The sequence below is a fragment of the Temnothorax americanus genome, unplaced genomic scaffold (assembly GCF_048541705.1).
Source record: "Temnothorax americanus isolate GAGA-0224 unplaced genomic scaffold, ASM4854170v1 Scaffold40, whole genome shotgun sequence".
NCBI lineage: Eukaryota > Metazoa > Arthropoda > Insecta > Hymenoptera > Formicidae > Temnothorax > Temnothorax americanus.
The window spans coordinates 831756-851651 of NW_027509548.1; the positions used below are offsets into that span (position 1 = coordinate 831756).

Genomic DNA, 19896 nt, shown 5'->3' on the forward strand with positions numbered 1-19896 from the left:
ATTCTGAGTTATGGTGTAATTTTTAGCTTGACATAAGCGTTTTTGATGGTAAAAAGTAATTTTTCTGATCTTTCGAAAATTTCTACTCTTTCATCGAGCTTGAAATGAAAGATGAGCTTAAGATGTTCTGACCTCCGTGCTAATTGCAAACAGAATGGCTGCCTAAATATGTTCGTATTTGACAAAATGAGCGATTCCGAATCGGATGAAGACTATTCAAATAGTGCAAATGAAGAAGAAAAAGAAGACTAACAACTAATTTCCATCGTATTTTTTCTATGTGGCAATTATAAATTATTTAAAAATTCATTATTCCTCGATTTTTTACTGTACAGAAATGAATAAAACACACGAAATTGTTTGTAATTAGATTCTCTACAACTTTTATTTAAAACATTTTTCGATTCGAGAGTTTATTTTCGAGATATTAGCAAAAAATGCGCGACGCCCGTACGCGTTTTCGTTGCGTCGCAAAACTACTAGTGTTTAAAAAAATTCTATCTCTGCTCTATTTGGTCGTACAGACTTGAATAAAAAACAAAATTGTGCGGAATTTTGTAAGCTACAATTTTGATATCTACATAAATTTCCGTAAAGTTGATATTTTCCGATCGAGTTATTTGCGAAAAACTGATTTTTTGGACCTTTTGGACCTTCCCCTGCCCGCAACGTAGCGTCTACACGTGGGGACTTTTAATATGTTAAATAGTACCCTAAAACAAGCCTGTTTACAAAGTTTCAGCTCAGTCAGTATTATTTCCTCCAAATTTTGTCATTTTACTGGGCTAATTGCTTAAATGTTGTCTAACAAGCAATTATGAGAAAATGCGCAGGGATACCACCGTGCATGATTCGAACTACATTTGTTGCCTACGTAAAAGAGGAATATTTTCCAAAAATTCGACAATGTATATTATTCGTCAACCTTAGAAGCTCGTAAAGGAGTATACAAGCGGTCGCGTGTAAATACGTTATTGAATGCATACTCGTAAAACAAACCGAGAATACATCAAATGTTTTATAACTCAAAAATAAATAATTTTTGGAGTAATATTTATTAACACTTTTTTATTTGTTTTTACGAGTACTACATACTCTTAAATTTGGTACTACATTTCTTTAAACACTCTATAATACATGTTATATAATACATAATAAAACATAATAAACCAGATTTTTGTTGAAATTCCATTTTAGTAATTAACCGACTTCAAAAAGGAGGTGCTGTATTCAGCGAGTATGTATCCCACACAGCAAAATATATCACCAAGATATCTAGAAGATATCTGAATGACGGAATATCTGATTGCGCAAGATATCATGAGAATATCTCAGAGACATCTCCAAGATTATATAAAGCCATATATGATAATTTTATCTCAGATATGATATCTGATTCTGCATATATGTCGGATATCTATGCCTCATTTGAAAGCAGATATGTTATATATGTTACGCCCAACACCGAAATCGCTCAGTGAGCGAAAAAACATCCACAACGTGTTGTGGACGGTGCTGATCGTCCACAACGCAATGTGTGCATTTGAGAAACGTCCACGACGCGTTCTGCGTCGATAACTTGCATGTACTTTAAGTTATAAAGCGAGGTCCACGTTGCCTACCGGCGGAGGGTGCCGAAGGCCCCCCCCTTGCACTTCCCGCGCGTGTGTGTGTGAGTGACGCGCTTTAGAAGTATTTAACTGTTTAAAGCGCGTTACTAACCTATGTAGGTTGTATAACGCGTTGTTGGAGGAGTTCCGGTTGAGCGGCCGTACGAGACGGACGTGTTAGCGCGAGCTGGCACTTAACCTATTTTGGAATAGTCGTAGTTGCGCATAAGGATAGTTTGAGTCAATGCGAGTTTGAAATTAGGTTTTCGGTGATATTCGGGCCGGAATCTTTGGGAGGGAATAAAGTAGTTCTAGTAATCTGTAGGCTCCCCTCTCGGAGGGGGAGCAAGTGAATTCTGTTTGTTCTCTTTCTTCTCGGTTAATAAGAGACGAATGGAAATGGAGATCTCGGACGAAGAGAGAGAGGAAGTCGGGCATCTGCCCGCAGATTCGGATAAAGCGACCAACGATCTAGTCAATCCCGGCGTGTCGGAGAGGGTCTTCAACAGATTCGTCGAGGGAGTGAACGCCGTAAGATCAAAGGAGAGAGAAGCAAGAGAAGAGGTGCGTCGAGGAGTCCGTGGAGGTGCTAAGAGGCAAAAGACGGGCGACGCAAATAATTCGGAGGATGTGTCGGACGACAGAAGGAAAAGGGGCAATAAAGTCTTGACTAGTCAAGTTCCAGAAAGTTCGAGTGCGTTCACGAGTGACCACGAGGCACCGCCCGACTGTGCACGTGATACGGGTGTGCTCAACTCACAAGTGCCATCTATGAATACTGGAGAAGCGGAGAGGCCTAACAGACAGACAACGGTGGAAAGAAAGATATTCAGGGTACGTGGATCGGAGTTGATTGAGAGTGCAACACCTGTGAATGAAGTGGAGCATATCCAAACTAGATTCGCTGACGATCAAGAGGGTAAGGTATCATTGACCCTCCGGCTCCCCCCAGAGCAAACACTAACGAAAAAAGGTAGGAATCATATTAAGATATGGATGATTCTAACTGAATTAAAGATCCGTCCAATAAACGTTGTTATGTTAAATCATTTTTCGGCCGAAGCAGATTTTGAAAATAGATTATCGGCAAATTCTGCGCTGGAAAAAATAGAGAATCTTAAGATTAAAAAGATAACTGCTAATATAGAAAAACACCAAATTTTATGTAAAGGTGTAATAACAGATTGGCCCTCTACGATCCCAGATTTGTGGGCAGCTATTAGCGATAGGACAAATATAGTTAGTTTGGAACGAATGTACAGACGTAAGTGGGACGCTACAAATAAGACGGCCTCTTTGGCAGAGACTGACAATATTATCATTACTTTTAGAGATAATAAACTGAGAGGATTGAGAATATATAACAATATGGTTGGCCTGAGAGTTCGGCCTTACATTATGCAAGTTAGACAATGCTATAATTGTTTCAGATTTGGACACACAAAGAATGCATGTAAGAGCGAGACGAAATGCATTATATGTGGCGATAAGGCCCATGGTCAATGCACGAAACCGGTTAAGTGTTGTAATTGTGATGGCTCTCATAGATCCACGTTTAGAGGATGCCCTATTTTTAATAAAAATAAGAATATTAATGTTGTGAAAGCACACAATAATATATCATTTTACAAAGCACGAAAATTAGTGGAAGGCAAGAAAGCCTCTGTGCTGCCCAGCCATGATATATACGTGAACCCGGGGGCATGGCCCACCCTACCGGAAACCAAAGGAGGCATGACATACTCCGCAAAAGCCAAAGCTAACTCCCGGAACGAGGTAGAAACCCCTAAATCAAAAAATGACTACAGGGTAGAATATCCCCGTGAAGAATCAAAAAACGACTACAGGGTAGAATATCCCCGCGAAGTTTCTCATACGGACAAAAGGAGGAAGAATCCCTTCCGCTCATATTATAAACAATTTAACTTCCGAGAAGAGGAAATTACTAAAGATAGAAGAGGTGTGGCGCTTAGGGCCAGCCACAGTGACGCATCAGAGGAAGGAAGTTGCAAAGAGGCGACATCCTGCGAGAGAAAGGAAGATGGGACAAGTGACGCGGAGATTTCGAATGCCAGGGATACTGTCGAGGGAATCTTGTTACTGTTACAGAGAGACCCTCAGGTGAAAAATTTATTGTTCGAGGCACTTAAGAGAATAGAGGTACGTGTAATATCTGAAAGAGGTTCTCAGCAATCTAGAGAGACTGTCGGTATGGAATATGATACACAGATGCTTAGAGAGGGGGAAACTTTGCTTTCCCACGATACGGAATAATTCAATTTATTATTATGGAATTGCCAGGGTTTTAAAGGCCGTAAGCAAAAGCTAACTAAGAGAGTCATGGACTACGATATAGTGGTCCTTACGGAAACGAAACGATCACCACGCAGTCAAGTTTATTTCCCAGGATTTAGAACATTGAATAGCGATAACCCACTAAATAGCGGTGGAGTTTCAATCTCAATCCGTACACACATAGATTTTAAAGTTGTCCCCATCGCGGTTCTTCCGTTTGGGTACGACGTAATTATTATTAAAACTAAGAATTTAAATCATAACTTTAATCTGGTGGCTGTTTACAGACACCCGAGAAAGGCTATAGCTCGACAGGATTTTCGAGCAGTGTTTAACTCTATTAGGAATGACGAGGACGATGTGATTATCCTGGGAGATTTCAACGCACACAACACCCTCTGGAATTGCGATTCAACTAACGAGAACGGGGATATTCTGTTAGATATTATGCATGAGAAGGATTTACTGTGTGTGAATGTTGATACGAAGTCACGTCTGGGCTATAGTGGCCAGCGTGACTCCAATCTGGATCTTTTGTTTTGTTCGATGGGCATAATTGACGAGATGGAATGCAGTCAGGAGGAAGATAACTGGGGTAGCGATCACTTTCCATTGATTTTTCGAATCGATCGACACACACGAATCTACAGGAAGCTAACCAATCGTGTTTCCACTAAAAGAACGGATTGGGAGAGATATTGTGAGTTGATAACTGGTGAATTTGAAACATTCTCAGTAACAAATACGGAAAATCTTGATCTTAATATTGATTCTTATTATAAGACATTTATAGATATTCTTAAGAATGGTATTGCTAGAGCTTCTGGAAGAAAATCAACATCCGAGGTAAATAAGAAGCAAAATACAAACAAGAGATCCCATAGATGGTGGGATGCGCAATATGACGAGATAATTAGAAACAGGAAATCTGCCCTTTCTGCTTTTAAGAAACATAAAACTATTCACTCTTGGGTTGAATACAAAAGATGTTGTGCGTTGGTTAAAAAGACTCTCAATGAGAAGAAGAAAGAAAATTTTAAGGAATTTTGTCAAGGAATTAATAGATTCACAGACCCTGGGTATGTTTGGAGGACTATACGTATATTTAAGAAGGCCAGGAATAATGTTTCCTGGAATAATTGGCAGTCGAATGACAGGGAAACGGAAATTAGGAGAACAACGGACAGTTTGTCCCCCCCTATTGCTGCTCACAAGCCTTATGACAACTTCAGGAGAGTCACCAGTGAGTTGGATGTCCCCTTCTCGAGGGCGGAACTGGATAGGGCCATATCCATGGCTAGAAGAGACTCTGCGCCGGGGATGGACGGCGTAGAATACAAGATGCTTCGATTACTGCCGGATACAGGTAGGGAGGCCCTGTTACACCTGTATAATTCCATATGGCGAACGGGAATCATTCCGGAGGATTGGCAATTGTACCAGGTCATATTTATTGATAAACCAGGACGAGAGAAGGTACGACCTATATCACTGTCATCATGTGTAGGTAAATTGATGGAGAGACTCATTAATGAGAGACTAATGTGGTGGGCGAAAAACGAGGAAAAATTTAGCAAATCACAGAGCGGATTTAGACGAGGTAAATCCTGCGCTGATAACCTGGCGCAAATTACGGCGGATATACGGGCTTCTATCTGCTCAAAAGAATATACCTTGGCAGCCTTTTTAGATGTTTCCGCTGCATATGACAGTGTGAATTACAGGATCATGATGGATAAGCTGGTTGCGTTTCATTGCCCGGTAAACATTGTTAGATTCATCAGTAAATGGTTATACTGCAGAAGAGTGAGATTTACCATTAATTCTCAGGAAAATGTGGATCGCTTAGTTTACGGAGGTCTCCCGCAGGGCGCGGTTCTTAGCCCTATCATGTATTCTCTATTCACGCAGGGTTTATGTGCGGAGTTACCAGAGGGAGTGGAGGCAGTTGAGTTCGCCGATGATATTGGTCTATACGTTTCTGGGATTAGCAGAAGGAGGAACAGAGATTTGTTGGAGCGTGCCGTTAACACTATCGCTGAAAGACTCACGATGATTGGATTGGACCTCGAACCGAGGAAGACAGTACTGGTGGAATTTTCCAGAAGCGGATACGTGGATAAGAACGTGTTTATCAACATACAAGGATCTAAGGTATATAATAGAGGTGAGGCTAAATTCCTTAGCATCTGGCTTGATAGCGGTTTAACTTTTCATCGTCAAACACAGGAAATAAGAGGAAAAGTAAACAGAGCCAATTCTATTATGAGATATTTTTGTCATGTTTCTACTGGTATGGAGACTAATACAGCTCTCATGCTGTATAAGAGTCTTGTTAGATCTGTTATGGATTACGGGTTATTTATATACTATCCCAGAGATGCCTTGTATTCACTTAAGTTAGAACGAGCTCAATTTATGGGTATACGTACTGCACTGGGATACAGGAATAGTACCCCGAACAACGTAATTGTGGCAGAAGCAAAGGTGAGATCTCTTCGAGACCGGGCTTTTATGCTTGGCAGCAACTTCGTCAACAAGACTATGGTGTACAATCAAAACGGCTTATGTCAGAAACTACAGCGCTCCTGTGATTGTGAGAGTTATGCGCGGTTTCTCTTTCCTACATACAGATTTTCCCTCATGTCGGAAGTTTGGAAGTCTTCCTTGAAGAGAAGAGACTGGTTGGGCCCATCACGGCAGTTAGAGGTCTTCCAGGGAAATTATGAAGAACATACATTCGTGTCCTTAGTTGTTTTCGATATCGGTTTGAAAAGGAAATTCAAAAAATTTTCAGATGAAATTTTGATCAGGGAAATTACTAAACAATATGATTTGGAATCGCCAGAAATAATCTTCACAGATGGATCCCAAGACGAAAACAAAAGATCTACTGGCGCCTCCGTGATTATATGTGATCAGGAGATTGCATATAAAATCAGTCTGCCTTTTATGTGTTTGTCGTACACCGCGGAAGCCTTCGCGGTGATGGCTGCGTTGAGACTGATGCTCGGCCAGAACGAGAAGAGAGCAAGAGATATGATTATTCTGTCGGACTGCAGGTCGGTGTTGATGAGTATCCGGAATAATACATTAAATGTACATAGGAATCAATATATTATTGAAGCTAGACGAATATTGTATGAGCTTTGCTATAAACATGAAAAAAGAGTTATACTTGTATGGATTCCCGCTCATAAGGGAATACTCGGTAATGAGTTGGCGGATGCAACAGCCAAGGAGGCTGCTACTGAGGAAGCGGATCCTTCTATAGTTGTGCCGGTAGGTGATATGATGACTAGTATTAAAGGAGCTACGTGGGATGCAACGCAGAACTCGATCGTAGCAGAAGCTGCGTACAAGGGTATTTTCTACTTTACGAATTTCTATGAGCGTCGAGCCACAAAACCATGGTTTTCGAAGTTGGGTAAAGAAAGATATTTTATAACTTGGATAAATAGAGTGAGAGCACACCACTACAATCTGGGTTCTTCGTTGAAAAAAAAGGGATACGTTGAAAGTGAGAGATGTGACTGTGGATACGAGAGGGAAGATTTGAATCACGTAATTCTACAGTGCAGTTTCTACGATGAACCGAGAATAAAGATGGATAAGGATTTGAGAGCAATCGGATTTTTGGAAAAGAGATTGATATAGTTAAATTAATTAAACGGAAAAATTGGAAAGTTTTGAATATAATATTTCAATTTATTAAAAAAGTCGATTAAGAGAATTATATAATATAGTACGAGCAAAAATTCCAGATAGGTTAAGTGTAAAATAGTATTGTTATACAAAGTGCAAAGTACAAAGTGTTTAAACTAGATTAAGAGGCCATGTGTCAATCACCGATGGTGCAAGACACTAATAGCTCCCACCCGGGAGCGACCGAAAAAACCCCCCTATAACGCGTTGTTGACGATCAACACCGTCAACAACGCGTTGTGGATGTTTTTTTTGCTCACTGAGCGATTTTGGTGTTTGGGCGTAACATATACAACCCAAATAGCAAAAAAAAATTTTTTTTAAATTCTTGATTTATGAAATTAATTCTTTTTCCGTATTGATTCTCTAAAATGATTCTTGAGAGTTCAAAAAAAATTTATTTTTATGTCATCAATTCTGAGTCCTTCTTCAGATATAAAAAAAAATCAGGGTACGGAGCAGTAAGGAAATATGCGATAATAATTATAAGCAACTAATAAATTATTATTTTTTATTTATTTAATGAAGCACTAAAAAAGTATAAAATAAAAAATGTTTTTAAAAATAGAACCGACTTCAAAAAAAACTCTAAAAAGTATTTAAAAAATTTTTTATAAATTAAAAAAAACTTTAAAAAGTATTAAATCATACTTTTAAGAATTACTTTCAATTTTTTGAAATCGGTGCAAAATTAATAATACTTTTAAGAATTTCTTTTAATTTTTGAAGTCGGCGCCAAATTAATTTAGTAATTATACTAAATAATTATTAAGTAATTATACTAGTAATTACTAAATTAATTTGGCGCTGACTTCAAAAATTAAAAAAAATTCTTAAAAGTATTATTAATTTTGCACCAATTTCAAAAAATTGAAAAAGATTCTTAAAAGTATTATTTATTACTTTTTAAGGTTTTTTTCAATTTAAAAAAAATTTATTATTTACTAATATTTTTATTGAAATTATTGTTTAAATTGTGTTTTTCAAGTAAAGAAATATAATTTCTGTTACCTCAGAATACGTTACGACTACCTCGCCGGCAATTGGTTGCACGGCCTGAGCATTCAATCCTGCAATCTCCAGGGTATTTGGCGGCAATGGTATCGCAGGCTCGAACGCAGCGTGAGTATTAATTAGTACAATATTAATTCTTTCTTTTTCTATCTCGTGTAATGGTCTGATAGCATGGCCTACATATTCCTCAGTAAGTCGTTGAACAATAGGGAAGAAATAGTAATGTCGTATGAGATCATCCACAATGTAATATAAAGTATTCCACGTTCTCAACCATAAACCTTCAGGTTTTGCAATGGCTGCATGTGTGTAAGGTCGAACGGTCGGATAACTTGGACCACCGATATAATCCTTGAGCCAAGGAGTAGCACCAAGTGGAATATAGCCTACTATGGGTGGCTTACCTTTAGCATCCTGAAAGAACAATACTTACAGACAATGGGAAAAGTTAAAATTAAAACAGATATTATTTTGTAATAAACAAAATAATATAATTTAAGTACCATTTTGCAGAAAAGAATTGTCACTTTTATTAGCAGATAATGCAAAAATAATAATTATTTTGTTAAAATCTGAGCAGATCTTACAGCAAAAATCAAAAATTTTTCGTGTAATAAAAAAAATTGTAAAAAAAATAGATTTATATATAAAACAATAAAATTATAACAAAAAACCGGAAAAACTGTTTAGGAGACCCACCTCCAATGAACTTGACTTGAACATATACTGTCAAAAGATGGCCCTCTGAGTAACCTTCAAAAAGTTTTAGCCGTCGTTCATTATGTTTATTATAAAAAGTGTTATTAACAAAAAAGTTTAATGAATAAAACGTACTGTACGCACCAGGGTTGTGATGGGTGCGGGAATTACGTAACAATTTTATGCTTGATATGCTTTATTTCGTTATACTTGAACAAAATATAAATTTTATATGACGAGCGCGAACAAACGTGTCTTCTCTTCGCCCGCCATCTTACTTCACTCTACACTGCGACATCTCTACGCGCAGCCACCTACTAACATATCGCCCGCCTTGAAAGACCTGGTTTTCAACGAGATATTACAAGTATTTGTACTCTCAGGACTTATGCTAATCTTATTGCTACGCGTAAATACAAACAATAGGTAAAATACAGAGTTTTGCTACAGTACGTTGCATTATGCCTTTCGCAGTTTTTACACTTACGACTCTGACTTTTCCATCACTGCCTTCGTGGCATTCAGTTACACGCCCTAATGCCCATTGCATTGAGGGTGCATTATCATCTCGCAATAGCACCAATGTGCCTACCTTGATCGGGGAAACTTGATCTTCGCAATTCCATTTGAATCTCTGTTGGAGATTAGACAAATATTCTGTGGACCAACGAGTCCGAAACGTTTGAACTAATTTAGTGAGATATTGGAAACGCGTAAGACGATTGGAATTAATTTCAACAAAGTTCTGCTGACCAACGAGTCCGAAACGTTTGAACTAATTTAGTGAGATATTGGAAACGCGTAAGACGATTGGAATTAATTTCAACAAAGTTCTGCTGTGGAATGGCGTTAAGAGGTTCACCGATCAGGAAATGTCCTGGGGTTAACGCACGCAGATCCGTTGGATCGCTCAAAATCGGAGTAAGCGGTCGCGAGTTCAATACCGACTCTATTTGAGTAAGAATAGTGTACATCTCCTCAAACGTTAATAAAGCTTCGCCGAGTACGTGCCGCATATGCGCTTTGATAGATTTTATACCGGCCTCCCACAAGCCGCCCATATGGGGAGAGTATGGAGGAATGAAATGCCACTGTATGGCGTGATCTGAACAATGTCGCTTGATAACCTTTTGATGATCGGACGTCGTGATCTCGTGATTAGATCGTAAAACGCCGTTAACTCGTTTTTAGCGCCCTTGAAATTACTACCGTTGTCGGAATAAATACGTGCACACTTGCCGCGCCGCGCAATAAATCGCTTAAGTGCATTAAGAAATGCCGGAGTGCTTAGATCGGAAACTTATTCGATATGTATTGCTTTGGTAGACATACACACAAAAACACAGACGTACGCTTTACAAGTTTTGTTACGCGAAAGTTTTAAGTTGAACGGGCCGCCGTAATCAACGCCTACGTTCACAAACGCGCGAGTATACGTTACGCGATGTGCCGGTAACTCACCCATAAGGTGTCGTGCAGCATACGGTCTGGCTCTGAAGCAAATAATACATTTATGCAAAATCTTTCTGATAGTTGACCTAGCAGATAAGATTCAATAAGATTCTTGTAATGTAGAAAGTAAAGCCTGTGCACCGAGATGCAAATTTCTACAGTGCTCATCGCGAATGATAAGATGGGTGACGTGATGATTAGAAGGCAAGACAATTGGGTGCTGACGCAAATACTCGATTTGTGCGTTCCTCAATCGTCCTCCTACTCGGATGATTCCTTCCTCGTCCAGAAAGGGATGCAGTGTCAGTAAACGACTGTCATGTCGAACACGTTGCTCGATATTTAGATCGTGGATTTCACGTGGAAAACAATGTGCTTGTACCAACTTAATGATCAGCCGCATCGCTTGATCCAGTTCGTTGACGCTCAATGTTCGTATCTGTCGCGTAGTACTTGATTTGATTGGTTCTTTCCAACGTAAGCAATATGCAATAACTCGCTTCAGTCTAGAAAGAGATGAAAACCGACTGAGTATATCGTTATCTTCGAAAATTTGCGTGAACGTGGTGCTGGATGCTTTGGTTTTCGGAATCTCGCCGATTACCGGGGGAATCGTTTTGTGATGATGCTCCGCAGGATCGCACAACCACTCAGGTCCTTTCCACCAGAGACGGAGATGCTTCAGTTGACTTGGGTTCATTCCTCGGGAGATAACGTCCGCTGGATTGTCCTCTGATTTTACATGATGCCACATGTCCTTTTCTGTTAATTGATGGATCTCCGTGATCCAATTGGCAACGAAAGTTTTGCGTTGATAAGGTTCGCCATATCCATGCTAGAACAATTTCTGAATCGCACCAATAAAAGCGAGCTTGAATGCTTAATGATAGCGTATCCATTACTAGCTTAACCAGTTTTGCTAGCAGAAGAGCTGCGAGGAGTTCCAGTCGAGGAACACAGATTGTTTTCAATGGCGCGACCTTTGACTTTGCGCATAAGAGCCGAATTGTAATCCTTCCTTGAGTATCGATCGATCGTAAGTATACGCAAGCCCCATAGGCTGCTTCCGATGCATCGAAGAACCCATGAAGTTCAATGCGCACGGGGTTTCCTCAGACAACCACGCGCGAGATAGAAATGTCGTTGATTGCAGGAAGTTGTTCGAGATAGTTGAGCCACTCAGAATGTAGGCTGCTAGGAAGTGATTCGTCCCATGTAAGATTTAACTGCCACATGCGTTGGAGCAAGATCTTTGCAGTTATAGTGACTGGTCCCACTAATCCCAATAGATCGAAGATCTGAGACGCGACCGATAGTACTTTGCGCTTTGTGACGCGACCTTTTGTGTTTTTGAAGGTCACTCGATATTGTAGTGTGTCCTTGCGGGAAGCCCACGAAAGACCGAGAGTTTTCACTTCGTCCCCGATGTTTAATAGTTGCGGAATCTTGTCTACACTGGATGAGAGGAGAGTCGGTTTGTTAGAGTTCCATTTGGCCAACGTGAAGCCTGCTGATCCCAATATTTTAATGAGATCTGTCTTCAAGGATCGAAGTGCGTTTATGTCATCGTCGCCGGTGAGGAGATCATCAACGCAGAAATCCTCCAATATGACTTTACTCGCAATCGGATGAGATTGTTTCGCATCATGAGCTGCTTGCTGCATAGATCGAATTGCTAAGAATGCTGAGGCTGTTTTGCCATATGTAACTGTATTTAGTGAGTAATCCAGTAATGGTAAACTGCTGGCTGGTCTCCACACGATTCGCTGCAAATTTCTCTGCTTCTCGATAATCTCGACTTGTCTGTACATCTTCACGATGTCAGCTGTTAGTACGAATTGGTCGGAATCGCAGCACGATTACAAATAACGTTGGCTGGCTCGTGGGTCCGACTTGCAAAATGTCATTAAGAGACTTTCCTGAAGTTGTCTTGGCAGAAGCGTTGAAGACTACCCGAAGCTTATTCTGCCCGTTAACTTGGGTAACTACGGCATTATGTGGGATGTAATACACCGGCGAGGTGTTACTTGTTGTATCGTTTACGACGGTCATGTGACCCAATGATTCGTAATCCTGCATAAACTTGACGTAAGCTGCCTTGAGCTCAGGATCGCGTTCTAGCTTCTGTTTGATTTTGTAGAATCGCTTCACCGCGGTACTACGGGATTTGCCCAACTCGCTAGGGTCCCCTCTGAATGGTAGACTGACTATAAACCGTCCACTTGTGTCCCGTTTGTAGGTCTGCAGAAAGTGGAGTTTGCACGAATCGTCGCTCTTTGATCGCACCGGCGCCCGGTCGATCTCTTCTATCGTCCAAAACCTTTCGACCTGCTTTTGAAGTGCCGCGTCTGCTGTAATGTAATTGATTGATGTAGGCGATTGAGTGACTAGAGTAATGTCACCAGCGGCTATCCATCCAAGATGCGTCTTCTGGAGAACTGGCTGATTGCGGCCCAGTTTTATCTGGCCAATGCAAAGAAGATCCCAAAATATGCTTGCTTCTAATATCACGTCAACCCTACCTGGAAGGTGAAACGTGCTGTCAACAAGATTTATATTAGGAGGGATTTTGAGATGACCGATTTCGACTTCTGCTATGGGCAGGTTCTCGGTTATTTGTTCAATAATCAAAAATTGACGCTTAGTTTTATACGCAGTATGCTTAGATTGTATAACAGCACCCGCTGATGCGTGGAGCTCTAACGCTCACGCGTTATAAAGTTGAACTGAAAACCCGAGTCTAAAAGTACTCTACATTCGACTCGTGCTCCGCTCCTATCATGAATCCAAACCCTTGCGGTTGACAATATGACTCGGTAAGGAGAGAAATGCTCTGGAATGCTTGTTGACGTTAAAGCGACACCCTTGCTAGTGTCTGAATTGCTGCTACTATTCGATTGATTGTTCGCTTCTACTGATTGATCGTTAGGGTGTAACAACGTGTTATGTTTACCCTCGCACTTTCTGCAATGAATCGACATACAATTTGCCGCGATATGATTGCTTCGCAAGCAATTACGGCAAAGTTTAAGCTCGTTTACTACGCTTTGTCTTTTCGGTACGCTTAAATCGCGGAACTTGTAGCATGAATAAATGAGATGCGATTCTTCTTTACAATACGCACATTTGCGAGACGCTTGTTTCTCATCGCTTGTATTCGCGAAAGAATTCGATTGTGTTGTTTTATTCGGTTGTGACGACGCTCGCCCTTCCAATCGCGCTGCTGATTGTGTTTTATTCGCCTCTGGCTATATATTCTCCGGTTCGAAAATGAGGCATCGATCCTCGAGAAAATCTGTCAAAGTGCCGACTGTGAGATTTTCCCGTTCCTTTGCATGCACACGCCATTCGCGTGGCGTCATGCTGTCTAACTTTGAGGTTAAAAGATGAATTACTACTGCGTCCCAGGTATTAGCCCCGAGCTGCTCAATAGCACGAATATGTCGCAACATACTGTCTAATGTTTTTCGTAGCTGCCCCCCAGATTCCTTCTGTATCACGGGAATGTCGAGTAGTAACTGTAAGTGACGACTTGCGATCGTGGTTTTATCCTCGAACTTCTTTTTCAAGAGCGTCCAGGCAATTTCGTAATTCGCTGCGGAAGACTCGAGTGCTTGAATGACCTCCGCGGCACGCCCTTTCAATGACGACCACAGATAATACATGCGTTGAATATCTGATAGGTTAACGTTTGTTTCGATTAAACTGTCGCGAAATTGGAGCCATTGCTCAGGATTCCCGTCAAATACCGGAAGACTCATTGTCGGCAATTTAACCGTGAGATCCTGCGTGTGGCCGGCACCTTCGTTGAGGTGGGCATTGTTGTGCTGCTGATTACCCGCGTGATTGATTTGTTGATGCTGTGCTCACTCAAGATTGACAAGAGCTCGTGCTCGACCGATTAAAGAATAATACCGTTCGTGTATGATATACCGTTCTTCATCCGCGTCGTCCAAATCCTCGATTTTATTCTGAGTGTCGTTAAAATTGGGCCATAAGCTTTGTATAAATTCGATTCTTACTTCAAGAGTCTTGATTGGATTGCCCGACGCGCGAAAGCCTTCAAGAAATGTCTCGAAACCCGTAAGACGGGACTTAAACGTACCTTGCGCACGCCTAAGAGAGGTTAGCTCGTTTGCCATCGTGAAGCTACGTTAACTTGACACGATCTTTAGTAACGGAACGGACTTACAGGTTATGCTTAGATTGCTATACTCGATACGCTTAGCGCATGCTCGGATGCTGCTGTGATCCTCGTTGCCAAGTCGTAGAGCTGTCTGTGGAACGATCGCTACTTTTACGCGAGCGTTACTTCTGTAGTAACTTACGATAATTCGTTCGCGTAAACGGGATTTTCCTTTGCGTAAACGGGATTTTGTAGTAACTTACGATAATTTACTCCGCGTAAACGGGTAAATTATCGTAAGTTAATACAGAAGTAACGCTCGTGTAAACGTAGTAGATGGTGCTCGACTCGTAGTAACAGCATGGCTGACCCTCGTCGATCCTAACCTCGATCCTCGCAGAATACCGGTGGGCTCGTGTGTCGTATCACGTGGCTACGTGATGGTGAGATCGCCGCAGTGCAAGCGCCCTGTGCTGCTTGCAAGCGCGCGAATCCGCTGTCTCAGGCTCGGCCTTGCGCACGAGTGAGTGTCTGGTGAGATCGCCGCCGTGCAAACGCCCTCTGTGTCGTCTGCAAGCGCGCGAATCCGCTTCCTCAGGCTCGGCCTTGCGCACCAGTGAGTATCCGTTGGCGCCCTTCGTTGCTGGGCCCGCCACACGAGAGAGAAAGAGAGAGAGAGAGAGAGAGAGAGAGAGAGAGAGAGAGACAGCCTGACTATTCTCTCGTGCTTGCCGTTGTTTCAGGCGTCAATGCTTCTTGATGCAGTCGATTGGCTATCGCAATAACCGAGACTCACGATGCTTTCAGTACTTGCCTGCTGAACTACCTCTGCTGGATAATTTCGACAGCGTTGCTGGCAAATACTTGTGTGCGTTTTCCACTGCCGGTTCGACGCACGTTACGTTGCTATGCCGCATCCGGCCGATTATACCGGAATCCGGCTCGAAGGACCACTTGTACGCACCCGGGTTGTGATGGGTGCGGGAATTACGTAACAATTTTATGCTTGATATACTTTGCTTGAACAAAATATAAATTTCTTATGACGAGCGCGAACAAACGTGTCTTCTCTTCGCCCGCCATGTTACTTCACTCTACACTGCGACATCTCTACGCGCAGCCACCTACTAACACGTACTTTTCCGACACTGTGTGCACATTTAAGAAGTCAGCATATGGTAGAGGAACCCGGGGCATAATGGGAACGCTAAGGTTTAAATAAGTTTACAACATATTAAATATAAATAAATGAACTTGGTCTTGCACCAAAATATTCTTTGAAATATCCACTATAAAATAATACAAGTTTTACTGCAAAAGAAAAGTTTGAAAGGATCAAATTGTTATTTTATATTGAAAGCGTGAGTTTTCTTTATTATGCATTTTATGCGGAAATACCTCATAAAACTTGTTTATTAATGTTCAAAATCTCTTAAAAGTGATTTATTAGAACACGCAATATATGTAGAAGTGTATTATTACCCTTTTATTTAATAATATAATTGTTTATTTAATAACACTTCTCTTATTACACTATACATTTTTCTTATTAAAATATAAATTAAATCAAAATAAAAAAATGTGATGGTATAATAATCTTTGGCATCAATATTGCGCAACATAACATAGGTATTTACTGATAGCGTATGAAAAAAATAAAAAATTTTAAGAACACAAGGTCATTATGCTTTACGGACTAATGCATCGTTATGCTCAAAAAATGTATAAGTTTACTTTAAGTAATATAACTCATTACAGATAATCGTTATTTACACAGATACTTCACTAAATTGACAAGAAAAGATCATTTAATAACGTAAATGTATGTACAGGAATAAAAAGTAGAATTTTATCATTGTTTATCTTATGCATATGCATCAAAAGAACTGTAATAACTGAATCGCGAAGAGCACAGCGAACGCATTAAACAATTTGTAGCATCTTTTAGCTAAAAATAATATTAAAACTGATAACAACACACCGTTAGAAACATTTAAGAGTAATAATTTTGAAACATTTTATTTACATGGCAGCATTTCTGTAAAAGAAGATATCGACCATGTCCTATATTATGCCCCGGGTTCTCCTATATAGATATGTGTTTTTTATATACAAATATTCATCACACTTCCAAACTTACTGTTCTTATTTAAAAATTTCTTGTTTATAAAAGTACCGGTATAATGTCTTTACAAATAACGCGTAACTTCTCAACTCTATTGATGAGTTGTCCCCGCATTTATATATATTTTGCACAAGTTGAGGAAACAATTTTTTCTTATATATATTTCAAATAGGCGCAAATACTGCGCATTAAAGCAATCTAGGCCTCAACTCTTAATAAACTATTTTTTTAAATGGTGCTTTTAATGGTGTTAGTAGTGGAGCTTAAAAATTATTTTCATACATGTACATTTTCGCACAAAGCACAAGAAGAATTAAGAATATTTCTTACATATACAAGTACGCTTGGACTCTTCGGACTAAACAAAGCACTTCAACTGTTAACAAATTATCTTTTTTCTTCTATTGTAATAAATTTTAAAAAAATTGTCCTCACACTTGTACATTTTGGCACAAAACACAAATCACCATTTTTGTGAAAAATTTATTTTGCAACATCTTATATTTTTTATTCTCTTTTATTAATTTTGTTTAAGAAAGAAAGAATTAGCTCGTAGAACAGAGCTCCCGACTCCGTAAACACACCTACATCCGCATACACATACACCCACACACGCGCGCTAGAAGCACACACAAGAGAGAGATAGAGAGAGAGAGTAAAAGAGAAGCTAAGGGCCGTGCCCTACGCCGGGCCGTAGAACGGCCCACCGCCGCCGCACGGCTAGAAGACCGATGCGCACTAATCACTGCGCATAACACGAGATTACAACGCGCTACCGCCGCTGGTAGACGGCGTCTGGCAGAGACAGAAGTCGTCGAGTCTCCTTCACGATAAAACGTTTCGAGTGAAGCTTCCGAAATATCTTGTAACGATACTGCGAATATATACTGATTGTAAATGTTCTTGAGTCGTACAACCAAGAGATGAGAATCCATCAAATACACGGAACATTACATACCACAAGAGGGGATCTCTTGTAAATAAACGAAGGAAGAAAGGAAGGAAGAAAGGACTTTCTCTACGACGGCCATTAACAATACAACGGCCATTACCAAACTACGTGATTGTCCATTCCTTGCCGGCCAATTACGTGATTAAAGGATATTACGCATGTAATATGCTACTGTAACACGAGTCGTTGTTACTTTGCGAGGTAAGTCACCGTATTCTGAATTACATTCAGAGATTATTCGACTGAGCTTTACGACGACTGTAATATCGTTACAGTCATTCTCGATCTTTGGTTGCAGAACTGTGGTGACCGAGAAAATCATCTTGCCTTCTGAAAGCGTTTAAATAACGAGTCATCTTTAACATTTCTTGCGTTGTTTATATTACCATTAAGAAGTCCTTGAGGCGTTAAAATGTTAACTTCTTAGATAATTAATCCTAAACAATTAATCTCATAGTAATTCGGTGCACCAGATTTTACCTTAATTCAATATACGATCGTACTAGAAAGAGTACTTTTAAGTACATAAGCATATTATCGCCTTGTAAATATAAGTTCTCTCGGATAGCTATGTATAAATACCATTATGTTTTACGAGGATTAATGCGTAAATAGCGCATTTCTAGTCCACCTTATATATAAGACTATTCTTAAAATCCAGTATTCATTTATGTTTAGTTCATTAAAAGACTATACTTTTAAACGTTGTTTGAAGGAACATTACTCCTCTATAACACTCGATAATAATCACTTATTACTATAAATATATTTATACGCATTGATCTAACCTATATTCACATTACTTGTCTGAATATCATAAGTGTTTCGTCATTTTGCTATGGTAATCCGATATGTTTAACGAAGTTCTTACCGAGTTTATACATTATGAGAATACAGTCCACTTAACCTAACGAGAGTTCCAGCGTTTTTCTTTTCAGACATTATACCATTTTTAAACCAATTTTAAATTAAAATATTTTAGTTATAATTTTATTAAATAACGAAAAAATTACGCTCGATGAAGCATACAGCAAAAACAATTAAAAAAGGTCAAATTTTGAGCAATAATAGGTGTTAAAATTTATATATTCAAATTACAAATTACAAACAAATTGGTTTACGTTTCGGCCATACTTGGCCTTCCTCAGAACCGCAATTTCATAAATAACGTCAAATTACAAATAAAGGACTCGGATACGATCCGGCGCTACGATTTATTGAGTGTGTGAAGTTGGCCCCCCCAAATGATCCAAATATAGTTCTGTTTAGAGTTCTGAATTTTTTTGGACAATAGGAAGAGTTCCTGATAAGTTTTAAAAAGAGTTCTGGCGATTAAAATAACGAAAACACCTTTTGAAAAAAGGGGGGCCAACTTCACGATTTTTTAAATCAAATTTTGAGATTGAATAGTTTTGAATGGTCTAAACGCTTCATTTTGCGATTATCTAGAATTCCTGATACACAAAAAATTTTTTTAATTAATTAAAAAACAAAAAAAAATTTTGAAAATTTGATTTTAAAATCAAGTAGTTCTGAATGCCTTAAACGTTTTATTTTGCAATTACCTAGAGTTCTTGATACATAAAAAAATTTTTAGTTTAATTAATAACAATTTTTTGGCAAAAGAAAATTTTCAATCATCTCTCGTTCAAATATCGATTATCTTGCAAATCGTTAGCCTAATCGCTTTGAACCATGAGACTTTTTGTCACAACTCGTCGAAAAATGTCCAAAAGTCCTATCAGAACTATTTGGTACTCCAAAAAAATTTTCAACCCCGGGATTTAGAAAACTTTCAATCATCTCTCGATCAAATTTCGGTTATTTTGCAAACCGTTGGCCTAATCGCTCTGAGCCATAAGACTTTTTGTCACAACTCGTCGAGAAATGCCCAAAAGTCCCATCAGAACTATTCGGA

General features: G+C 39.6%; 1 protein-coding gene across 4 annotated transcripts in view; it reads right to left on the minus strand.

The window, feature by feature from the left end:
* LOC143902849 (UDP-glucosyltransferase 2-like) overlaps positions 1-19896 on the minus strand; it is a 153046-nt gene that overhangs the window by 73947 nt on the left and 59203 nt on the right. For all 4 annotated transcript variants that reach the window (XM_077416030.1, XM_077416032.1, XM_077416031.1 and 1 more), the window contains exon 3: positions 8622-9038. In XM_077416030.1, the coding sequence (XP_077272156.1) occupies positions 8622-9038 (417 nt within the window). The remainder of the gene's footprint in view (positions 1-8621; positions 9039-19896) is intronic.